Here is a 12,899-nt window from a genome sequence, read left to right on the forward strand (position 1 = left end):
TACATTCAGTGTATGTATAGGCTTTGGCACTAGCATGTATTTGTGTCGGGCAGAAACCTCCTATCTCCATATTCTAACTTAAGTAAATTAATACCCTACTTGATCATACGATCAACAAGCTCGAAACGCGGCGCGAAGCAATGTGTTTTGAGCTTGCAGATCTGCTACTTTCGCTATTTTTTTGTTTTAATCCTGAAAGGTATCAGTTTTGGACATATGAGGTTTCCACCCGACAGAGACAATAGGTTAGGGGGGCCCTGAGGCAGTCTCAGGCCCATGGACTCAGGATCGGGCCCTGCCACAATATCTGGTTTATTTAATCCATCCATGAAAATGTTCAAAACTAAATAAATTATACTGACATTCAATATTTAAGTTTAGTTTTACGGTTCCAAGTTCACCTAAGTTTCAGACAAAATGTTTTATCTGCCCACTCCACACCAATCCTAAAAACACAGCTGAAGAATTTATGGGGGGAAAAAGGACATAAAAATACAATTTGCACCTTTATTCAAGTTTATCACAGCAGTTTATTTTAGAAATACAGTAAATGGTTCTTTTCAAATATAACTTACACTAAATTAACAGTTAAATGTGAAGGGGTTGTGTTAAATGCACACATTAACCTAAAAAAGAACAGAACTATGACAAAGCTATGAATAACAACAGACTAGCAGGTTAATCTGTCAAAATAAAAAAAATAAAGAGGTGAAAAACTGGAGAAGGATGGAAGGTTGAAAAAGTTTTCTGCATACTGGACTAAGCCTGAACTACCAGACAAAAATTGGTTGTTAGTCCAAACTGTCTAAAAATGTAAGCCATAATTATTAACAAACGGAAGACCCACAATGTATGACATTTGACCACCACCACCCATTTCTTTTTACTCCAAATGTAGTTAGAATCCTAAAGCATCAATCTTTTGGCAGAGGGTGAACCAAAAATAACAAAAGCAAAGTATTAAGGTAAACCAATCTGCTTTCTGTTCCATGGAGGCCACTAGATCAGTTTAAGGATATGAAATTGGGCCCAGCTGACGTTGACCTCATCCAGTATGCCACAGTCTGACCACTTCAGTAAAAGATAAAACTTCAGCACAATGAAATAAATATAAAAATTCAAAGGGCTTGTGTTGCGTGTTGAACCTGAGAGACCTGTAAAACCCCATTTTATTCCCACCCCCTCACACGCCAAATGAACCTGCTACACATAACGCTACGCACATCAGCAAAAAAGAAAAAACTTCCCAAACAAATCAAACATTTGCTCTATTTGTAATTTCAAATGTACAAAAAGACATTTTTTTATGAATAGTAGAACATGTTTAATAATTATATTAATAAATAAAAATAAAAAACATTTAGAGACCCCACAAGAAAGATGAAAATCACTTTTAAAGTAAAAGATGACTGAGTATTTTGTTGAGGCAGAAAAAAAACAGCAGCCTAACTGTCCACAGCTTGTAACTAAATAATGACATGAGATAACATGAAAACATGTTGGGTGCTGGATCAAGAAAGAATGTTAAGAAACATCTCCAGAAAACACAGTCAATGATAAAAGTAATGCAGTAATTTTATCTGGCTCAAAATGATGCAAAATTATATAATCAGAGAGGAGAGGAACAACCATCCAAAAACCAATGATAGCTCTCATGGATTACTGTAGCAGCTGTGGTCTTTCTGGTGATCCTGTACCTTAGCTGGCTGGTGTTGCCACAGTATCTTGGGCTAAAGAACTACAAAATACTGCCTGTGTACCCAGTAAACGTTTCTGTTTTCGCCATTAGCATTGAAAATAAATTAAGCTGAGGTAGCGCAGGTTTCTCTCTGCAGTAGTCTGAGGGCTAACCTGTCCATGCTAGTTTGCATATGGTCTTTTTGTTGTTGTTGTTGTTGTTGTTGTGGGTGTTGCATTGTTTTTGTCCAGACAAACACCTACAATTCAAGAGAAGGCAGAGGTTGAGTCGGGGAGGTGAGAGATGCACCAGAAGTTAGGGTTGGAATCAGATATTTTGTTTTGTTTCTTAAAGAGTGTGTTGTGTGAGACAGGAGGGCTTTCTCCGGGATTACATCTGGTCAAAACATGGAATCTTCCAGACATGGAAATGCTATAGAAATGACCTTGTCCAGTGTTTTTTTTTGTGTTGCTAAGGAATAGCTTGGATATCCTATTTCCTGTCAGCTACTGATATTCACAAACACTGCAACAGGAGATAAACCTGGAACCATTTAGAATGTTTATGTTGTCTCGAGTAAAAAAAGGGATCTATAGTTCAAGTTTCAGTGAATGTGTTGATTTACTGCAGGCAGACAGCCACATATGAGAGTCCCCACTCCTCTCTTTGACTGAAGGATATACAATTAAGTGGAAACAAAAAAACACCAGCGTACATAAATTATTTAACAATAAAAAAAAAAAGAAGAGAAGAAAATCAATATAATGCTTTTTACAGCTTAGCGACGGGCACTGCCTAGAATGGCCTTGTTCATTATCAGACTCACAATCCATGCAACAACAAAAAGAAAACGAATAGGTTGCAATCCTAACATTTCCAAAAATGTAAAAAAAAAAAGTACAAACAATTATTATCAAACAAATGCACAACATAATACACCATGGCACCATGAATGCTTTCACTCGCATTGCTATTTGTCCTTATGAGAGCAGAAGAAAACGATGCTGGTGTCAACCTCTCCCTACTGCTGCTCAAGTGTCCAAGTGGAGAGCCGAGTCAGGTCAGAGTGGGACAGATATACTGAATATTTGAATCTAGTTTGGAAAATGCTTCAACTACTCAGGGTGGCGCTTTAAATTTTTACAAAGTCAAACACTGACACAACCTAAAGTGAGCATAGCAACTTGTGAGACAGCTTAAAGGAAGGACCATACCGTTGCTAGCTAAATACCACTGGATGCAATGCATACGTTAGAATTATATTTGGAAATCAATCTATGTTTCCAGGGACATTTCGAATCAACCTGCACTTTTAAATGCAATAAAACAATATAATGTACATTGAAAAATAAGTATTTATTTACTGTATTAGTTCATTTGGTTGGTTTTCATATCCTACTCAAATGAATGGGATCCGATAGCTTCCTCGAAAACCATAGTTCATAGTCCACAATAATGTATACTGCGAGCTATAGTCTAAAATGGGCTTAAACCGGTATGGTCCTTTAAATGCAATACAATCTATGTATTAAATTAGTTTAGTTTAAGTCATCTATGTATTAAATTTGTTTAGTTTAAGGTCAATCTGAGGTCAGTGGTTACTAGGTCCTTATCCCCAAAATTAGATCCTATCCCATCGATTCCAAAATGTATCACATGGAGGAGTCTAAAAATGAACACCTGCTAAATATATCAAAGAGTTTCTTCAACTCAAGGTTTAAATTAAGGCACACGCTAGGCAGTGCAAACTACAGACGTGTTCCACCGTGTACTGCTTTCCAGTTACTCAGCTAGAGTGTCACTAGCAGGGAAAACCACAAAATCTGAATGAACTCAAGGGCATGGCTTGTGTGGAATAGACATTTACACTGCAAGTGTTGGTGAAGGGACTCTGCTACCACCAGTATTTAGCACATAGTGGTCTGACAAGGCTCATCCGGAGGCTGAAGAAGACCACGTCCGGGTGGGGTTGAGAGAGGAGAGGTTTTATGGCTGACTGTGAGCATACAATACACTCATCTTTGTTCAGAAACAGCGTGCGTGCTGTTCGACGATTCCCGTCTCCAAACCGGACGGTCAGTATGCAATGGCTTTCTCTGCTCTCCTGTGCTGACTGCATTGAGTTTTATGCCGCTGTACTGAAACATTCTCTGTAAACTATTGTTTTGCGTGCGAGTGTGCTCCAGGGCAGCTCACATATCGGGCAAATCAAGTAGCTGAAAAAACAACGAACAAAAAAAAGTAAAAAATTATAAACAGCCACGTATTGGCATGGTGATGATGAGACAAGTGGGCTCTGATGAAACATTGCACTGGAGGGGCGAGGTGGTTTCCGACAATGTAGTCCAATGATTCCCAACATTGCCTGGGCCTCGACTCCTTATGCCCGATTTATGTCTAGATGTGCGCCGTTGTCTTGCACCGAAACGAAAACAGATCTAGAAACTCACGTTGAGAGCTTGTAGATGGGCTAATTTCAGTGCGAGACACAACACGCAACCAAGTATAAATCTGGCTTTAGCTGCACACCACATTCACACTTCTGCTGGTGAGGATCTGTGCCTGTACGTATATATATATATTTATATGAGTATGTGTCCATGTGTCCGTGTGCGTGTGTGTTTGTGTGTGGCCTGCTCCTGGGAGAGGCAGCCAGTTGCGATATGACATCACCCAATCCTTCTGTTGGTTCGCTAGTTGTACGAGTCGATAATAAGTTCCAAGAGCAGCATGGGTAGAAAAATTTGTATAGCACCCAAGTAGCACCAGGGTCACCGTGTGTTTGTATATGTGTGTGTGTGTGTGTGCGTTTGTGTGTATGTTTGTGTATGTGTGTGTATGTGTCTGTAGACACCTCCAGGAGTTTGGTTGTGTAGAACTGGTTCCTGAGACAATAGCACCATAGAATGTCTCCTCTCCGGTCTGCCTTCTGCGCTTGATTTGCATTTCTGTGTATCTGTAAGGGCTGGACTCAGAACGTTGCTCTCTCTCACTCTCTGTCTGTCTTTGTGGTCCCAGGCTGTTCAGGATCTACCTGACAGGCACTCTGTCTCACAGGAATGTATCGAAATGCTGAATTCGCTGTTCCATCTCCTGCAAACCACACACAGACAAAACTACAGGTTAACTTAAAAGAATATACACATTTTGTAGAGTATACAAATATAAATACACACACACACACCCACCCACCAACAAATTAAGTCTGTGTGCATCACTATTCCAATATTACTTGGAATTTTCCCCAGCGAATAACAACTTTCAGTGTGATAAATGATGTAAAATGAACCAAAGCTATGGCAGAATGATGCGGCCGATTTGTCTCAGCATGAAAACAGCAGAATTTGACACAGACTCAATCTGAATGGAGCTGAGGAAAGAGAGATGGATGTTAGCCTGCAATAGACCGTGATTAATGCTTTGAAGATGTTGCGGACTCGTGTGTGCCTTTGTGTGTGCCTTTGTGTGCCTGTGTGTGTGTGTGTGTGTGTCTGTGTGTGTGTGTGTGTGTGTGTGTGTGTGTGTGTGTGTGTGTGTGTGTGTGTGTGTGTGTGTGTGTGTGTGTGTGTGTGTTTTTGTGTGCAAGCGCTTACTTGAATGGCTGAGTCAGTGCAATAGGCCTCGCTATAAGAAATCAATTTACTTCAACTTCTGGAAGTAAAGTTACAACTATTAGTTCTATAGTACAAAGCCACTTTTAACCGCTTTCACCCTGGTGTCCCTATTTTGGGCATGTCATTAAAGGCGGAAATTGTAAAAAAGTATTAAATAAATATATATATATTTAAAATAACAAACATTTACAAACAAAGTGTGCAACTTTTCTCTATTCATCATATATGATATATGATCACACATCAATCTGCTGCCACATGCTTATTTACATTTATATAAACACATCAGCCATAAACATCATTTTATCTGAACCAAGCACTAAATTACAGTCATCCTGTCTATTGCCAGATATCCTCATTTGCCTGTGTGTTGTGCTTGTGAGTGTGTGTGTGTGTGTGTGTGTGTGTGTGTGTGTGTGTGTGTGTGTGTGTGTGTGTGTGTGTGTGTGTGTGTGTGTGTGTGTGTGTGTGTGTGTGTGTGTGTGTGTGTGTGTGTGTGTGTGTGTGTGTGTGTGTTAGTATATATTATGCGCATGTGCGCTTATGGATGTGCACTGAACTACTTTGTATTTAATTGTTGTTTGTGAATATTATTAATATCTGTAAGTGCAGCCCTTTGGAACATGTTATGTGATATTGAGCTATAATAAAATGTTACTACACACACACACACACACACACACACACACACACACACACACACACACACACACACACAGTCTCAAAATGATAACAATAACAGTGGATGTTCCATTCCACATGACCTTTCCGTTTCCTGGATACAAAACAATAAAAAAGCCTGGTTGATCAGCTGTTGTTGGCCATCTATAATATCCAGTAGTAGCTATGGTGAGAAAAGAATTATACTGGGAGAAATAATTTTGTGAGCTTCTCTTCTCCTCGATGCCTTCCGTTGTTAGCTAGTGTTACCCTAAACTGGTTGATGACAGATAACGTCCTTAGCTACCCAGATACTATTAACCAACAAAAAGCAAACCGGACGTGTTCAAGGGTTCTGGCTCATCCCCTCGCATCATACTGTAAGCGTTTGGATGGAACAGTCTGTACAAACGCATAATCTACCACCAACAGTGGCATTTGTAATGGAGTTCATATAATGTCTACTAAACTATCATTCAGGTGCGAGAGGACATGATCAACTTTCAAAGCGGCGGTCCAGACACATAAGGTTAGCAACATGTTACACCACTGACTGTGAACGGTTCTGAATGAACAATAGACACCCCAGTGTGGTTTTTATACCGACTTTGATTTAGTCTCAGGTAATAGGATGCAGGTCATTCATGAGGAGATTATAATGGCCAGCTGGCTGGAAGGAACAGGCGACTCCCCACCTTGTAAAGTGACACTTTAAGTGCATTCATTAAGTGACACCATGGTTACGATGCAAATGAAACCCACTGCAGCCTGCAATCTGCACTGAATGGAACCGCAAATCTCAAGTGTTAAACGTCAAAGCATGTCATGGTGTTGGTGGTCTCCTGCATGAGTCCATTTACACCAGGTTCCGTTTGCCTTTCCTTCCGTGTCACACTCCTGTATGTCAGGTACAGGAGCAGCCATTTAGTCTGAGTGTTGTTAACCACTTACATGTAAGCCTTACACTTCGTTCTAAAAATATGTGGAAATGTCAGATCTACAAGCTCACCGCACGATGAACTGCAACATGTTGTGAGCTTGCAGATCTGATATATTTGTGATTTCGCCTATAATGGCACGCCCAAAACAGGGACACAAGGTTGAAAGTGGTTAAAACGCAGCTCATAAAATATGCACTAATCGTGTCGATTCCCTAAAAGTTTTGTATTTTGTCTGCCCAGTAAAAGCTTTTGACACCCGACTACTGTTTGGGTGGCTATTATCTATTTACTGTGACACACACAAGTACAAATATAGGTACACACATAAGCTATAAGCTGTCTTGTTTCTCTGTAGCCTGATAGCCTGAAGGCCTATCACCTTGTCAACCCCCCAAAAATACAGCTGACAACCTTGTGAACCAACCAGACATCTGATGTTTCTCTCCTCTGTCTGACTAACAAAGTCAGCTGCACAGCACCTCACTTACACTTCCTCTCTCCTTCAGACCGGCCCTAAAGAAGATTTATTATTACCAGAAAAACACCGTACAAAGAGGGCCGAGTCCCGTTTAGGTCAGAGACTGGTGCATGGATCCATCATCTAACGTTGACAGTGTAGGAATAGGATTCCCAGCGGAGCTCCCTGTATTACACAAACATCGAATCCACTCATGAGTCTGCAAGCCACCTTTGGGTATGAGTCTACGCCCAAACTGATATGGAACTCATTTTCTTGTGCAGTGAAGAGACACATAAACATCTCTTCGGCCCTGGGCGGTCTGTGGTGTGTACAGCTCCGGCATTTAGGGTCATAGGTCAAACACTTCTGCTTAATGAGCAGCTTGAAATACTGCAGTCTGAGCCACAGTCAAAACTAAGACGCGAGGCCTGAAGTGAAATGAGCATTTGTTGATGAGCAAATGGCTGGTGAGTTATTATGCACTGTGCAGTGAGGGACCCTGTGGCTTCAACAGAGAGCAGGTTGCTGTCCACTCCATCTGCCGAAAGGTCAGCTCTGCTGGAGGAGACAGCAGACAAGCTGTGTGTGTGTGTGTGTGTGTGTGTGTGTGTGTGTGTGTGTGTGTGTGTGTGTGTGTGTGTGTGTGTGTGTGTGTGTGTGTGTGTGCGCGTGCGCATGCATGCACATGTGTGTCAGACCCTGGGGACGGAAAAAAGAGAGTGGGAGACAAATGTATGGGCACGCTCCATTTCCCTCAACCTCACAGCGCGTGCACACACACACACACACACACACACAACCCAGTGTGCGTGTTCTCTCTGGTGGGTACCACTAAGCTGACCTGCAGTGGAGAAGAGACGTTTGTCCTACAAAGAGAGATGAGTGACCGGCGCGTCTGACGAGACCCCATTCCTGTTCTCTAAACAGCGGCAGACACTAGCAATATGAAACCAGCTCAGACGGACACACTCATGGCCTGCATGGGACCACCTGTTGACCAAGGCCGCATCACCAGTCTGACTATCCTCTTCTCTCCTCTTTCTGACACCCTGACAGCCAGCGTGTGGCGTGACGACCACCAGGAGACTGGCCCCGCTCTCTGCACTGACATGTTCCATTTATGTGGGCCACTGCCAGGGGAGATTAGAGGGGACACCAGACTGATTTGGACCTCAACGTGCAACTCTGCTGCCTTTTATTTGGTTCTTAATCCACAGAATCGCTATCGCAGTAGTATAAGTACTTCCAATGGTCCCCGCGGAAACAAGGCTAGAACACTTCTTTAAAATAACTCGACAAGCAAGCTCAGGTCTCATTCAAATACAAGGATGAGGCCTTTGCATTTTTAAAATGCTGCTATGTATCCTACGGAGACTCTGCACTGAATGGTGGTCTTTGGAGGTCTTCAGACAGACTGTAGTACCATCGAGCTATCTCTTTAGCTTTTTTCCCCCTCATCATTTTTATATGAATAGAATAGTCAGTGTGAGTTACAGTACATAGCTAAGTTGTAATGTCTGTATAAGTGAGACAACCGAAGCTAGGTTTTAAACACTACTGCAAAGCTAATAAGTTAACAGGTGGCTCACAGTAGGGCTGCTGCAACTAACAATTATTTTCATATTTGATTATTTGTTTAATCTGATTAATTTTTCGATTATTCAATTTACTCAATTAACTATTCAATTAGAGTAGACCACAAAATGACGGTAAAATAAGGCACTTAAACTAAATACTCATCTCAAGTTATCTGAACCCAAAAGACATCTTGAAATCACTTTTCATTTTATGCATTGGCTAAGTTGTAGACTACTAGCGATGCGCGGGCCAACCCGTAACCCGCAGGCCCCGCGGGTTGAGCCTCGGGGCGGGCGGACGGGTTATAGATTACGACGCAATTATCGCAGGGCAGGTGAAGCGGGTCAACCCATTGAAGAAGAAAAAAAGCACCAGAACACACCTCCTCCCTCTCGCACGCGTTCTCTCCCTCTGTCCCCCTCTCTCTCTCTCTCTTTAAATGGACTTGCTTGAGTGTTATATACTTTTTGGGGTGGGTTGCGGGGCGGGAGTCGTTGATATAATTTTTTGCGGGACGGGTTGGGGCACGTTGGGTTCCTGTGCGGGGCGGGCGGGCGGGTTATAAAAAACCTGACCCGCGCATCACTAGTAGGTACAGTAGAAGGTAGACATTTGCATTTTTATTGCCTGATTAGAGTGTAGCGGGACAGGAAACCGAGGCCGGGAATCAAACTCAAACTTGGGTCCTCACAACTCGCAAGGAGCAGAATTGGTAAGTGCACTGACTTTTTGAGCCACGAGGTGGAGGCATCCAGCGCCGAGGCTTTGAGACAAGAATTCTAACTTGCTGCAGTGGCTCAGGGGGTAGAGCGGCCATCTGGGGAACCTTTATGTCAAAATATCCTTGAGCAAGACACTGAACCCCTAACTGTGACTGTAACTATGAGCAGGTTGGTGCCTTGCATGGTTGCTTCTGCCGTCTGTGTGAATGGGGGAATGAAATGCACGTTGCGCTTTGGATAAAGGCAGACCATTTACTTTGCTAGCATTCCGTTTCCTACTCAACTGAACCCGTCAAAATAACCTTTGGCCTTTGACAAGCCGCAGTAACACAAGGACACTGTGACACACGTCTGGAAAACAACAGACGAAACACTAAATGTCAAGGTAGCACCATTGGCAAGCAGGAGGAAAGGGGAGATGGGTTCGACACTGCTGTTAAAGAGCAGACTTTATGGAAATGTCACTGGACCATCCAATGTGAGAATGACTCAGGAGGTCGAACAATTGTCTGTTCCTGCTTCGATCCCCAGCACCTTCTGAAACCCAAATGCTGTGTTCACACTGGCAGCTACAGAAGATACAGTACAAAGCAACAAAGCGATACAGCATATCTGTTGACGTCAAGCATGCGTCCACCGAGCGAGAAAAATGTAAAGCCAGGGGTTAAAAAGACCAGCCAATGTTCAACACAAATACTGGTCCTATTAGTCTTATTAGTCTGTTTACTCTCTCTATTATGACTGTCGTACTCAAGAGAGACAATGTGTAATCATGTAATCATGTGTAATGTTCAGATACATCCGATCTCTCACTCTACAGTATGTTACACTTTTTTTCTGTAGCGTGCACAATAGTGTTGATTTTGACACCAATTTTTAGCGGTGCCAACCGCTCTACACTTGACTTTGTCCGTATGTACGTTTTAGCCTGGGATGCGCACGGCACACAAGCAACACATACAAACACACGCACACACACACACACACACACACACGGACTTGGACATTGCCTATGCCATCTCTCCTCTCTTTGGCCACACGTGCCACTGCTTATCAAAGAGGGGTCCAGGGACCCCCAGCACATGTTATGTCCGTCCGCCCGTTTGAGCACGGGATGAGCACGGGATTTCAAACAGCTATAACTCCACTTTGCAGCATGCCACCAAGTCCAACTTTGGTATGTGGACTTAGACCACCAATAGGGACGAGCATGAATGGCTGAAGCCCCGCCCCCTCTGTCCAGGGACCCCCAGCGTATGTTATGTCTGTCCGCCCGTTTGAGCACGGGATGAGCACGGGATTTTAAACAGCCATAACTCAAGTTCGCAGCATGCTACCAAGTAACAATTTGGTACGTGGACTCAGACGACCAATAGGGACGAACTGAAATGAGTTAAGCCCCGCCCCAAAGGCACCGCTTCCTTCACACAGGGTGTGCTTTTTTTTTAAGTTTTAGTCATAGTCTTTTGAATCAAATTCCATTTAGTTTTAGTCATATTTTAGTCACCTTAAATGTTTTACTGTTAGTCTAGTTTTAGTCGACTAAATATCATAAGATTATAGTCGACTAAATCTACAGATGATTTAGTCGACTAAAATGTATTTTGGCGGTGCCTTTATGGCGTCATAATGGCTGATTTTACACTTGGTTGCATGCTGAAAATAGCCGATCTACAAGCTCACAAGCTTGTAGATCTGCTATTTTCAGAGCGCAACACCTGAGCATAAAGCATAGCCTTTTAGTTCTACTGGATCTCTTCTCCACTAGTCCACTCACTAACATTTTAGTCTAGTTTTTATTTGTTGATAAAATTGTCAATATATTTAGTCTTAGTTGTAGTCATCATAGCATAGTTATTATTTAGTTCTTATTTTGTTTTCGTCAGTGAAAAAAGGTAGTCGACGAACATTTTTGGTCAGTTTTAGTCGACGAAATCAACACTGGTGCACAATGCCCCCCAGCCCCACCCCACCCCACTGCGTGTTATCATTAGATGCCTATTCTGGGGATGAAGGACCACCTGAGTACCAGCGGGACATTCTCGCTCAGCGGGACAGAATCAAACAGGCCATCATTCACACAGCTACGGACAGACACAGATCAATTGCCATGTGCTTGCTGTGTTCAGGGTAAGGCTGTCTCTTGTTTGTCTTACTGTGTCGGAGCCAAGCCTTGCAGGGGATGACAAAACATGTCAGAACCAAACAGAACAAAGGCAAAGCCCACATGCACATGGGTGGGTCAGAGCAGCTGATCTGCCAAACAACATGCACCTAAACCTGATAAAACAATATGACATTTGGCAAAGTCCATCATGATCTATGTGTATATTATTGCAATTCTGTCTTCTGTCATTCCATCATGTCATGAAGCCTCTGTGTGTGTGTGTGTGTGTGTGTGTGTGTGTGTGTGTGTGTGTGTGTGTGTGTGTGTGTGTGTGTGTGTGTGTGTGTGTGTGTGTGTGTGTTAACCAATTACACTGACCTTTAAGATAACAAACATCAACAGGTTTAGATGACTGAACTAATAATAGAGAAGAAATAGGCATAGCATAGCTAACAGCCGTGTCTGAGATATTATCAAGCCATCTAGACGCAGGCAGTCTGTCGGCTTCTCCATCACGTCTGGCACGTTGTTCTCTTGTTCAATACACAACAGCTGTTTGAATCAAACAGCCTTAATGAAGCCAAGCGTCAGCGCGGTACTTACATGTCATAATCCTTAAATGATGGCTCACATGAGGACACAGAAACCTGACCACAATTTTATGGGTCCAAATCAGACCTGTGACTTTGCATCGTGTAACATTTCTCCCTCTCTCTGCCCTGTCACTCTCCACAAGCAGAAATGGTGTAAAAGGGCCATACCACGTCATGTATTAACATGTTTATACATGTTATTATCTACTCACAGATTTGCCTATATACAGTATAGTTCATAAACAGCCAATTTATCTTTCGACTTTTTGTGTTTGTTTACATTTTGTTCAAAGTCAACACAAAATGAGCAAACTTCCCTGAATAAGTGAGTCAATGTTGGCTAAATATCATTGTTTAGCCAACACAAGTTATGGACAATTACATTTTGTTCATATGTCAATAATTTCTCTGGGGACTATTTTCTGCTCGACCTTTCAAATAAAGCTGTACAATAATAACATAGATAACATAGTTAAAGTTATGACCAAAAATAATCTTGCATGTCTTGCCGCTCTCTCTACACCGACCTCTGAAATAAACCATAAA

The 12,899-nt window shown here is 42.3% G+C and overlaps 1 protein-coding gene across 1 annotated transcript in view; it reads right to left on the reverse strand.

Moving 5' to 3' along the window:
- Positions 1 to 500: 500 nt before the first annotated feature.
- Positions 501 to 12,899, reverse strand: part of atad2b (ATPase family AAA domain containing 2B) — a 117,391-nt gene continuing 104,992 nt past the window's right edge. Inside the window, exon 28 of the mRNA XM_084083035.1 lies at positions 501 to 4,771. Within this exon, the coding sequence (XP_083939161.1) occupies positions 4,730 to 4,771 (42 nt within the window). The 3' untranslated portion in view covers positions 501 to 4,729. The remainder of the gene's footprint in view (positions 4,772 to 12,899) is intronic.

Source organism: Gymnoscopelus microlampas, assembly GCF_963454915.1.
Source record: "Gymnoscopelus microlampas genome assembly, chromosome: 16".
Lineage (NCBI taxonomy): Eukaryota > Metazoa > Chordata > Actinopteri > Myctophiformes > Myctophidae > Gymnoscopelus > Gymnoscopelus microlampas.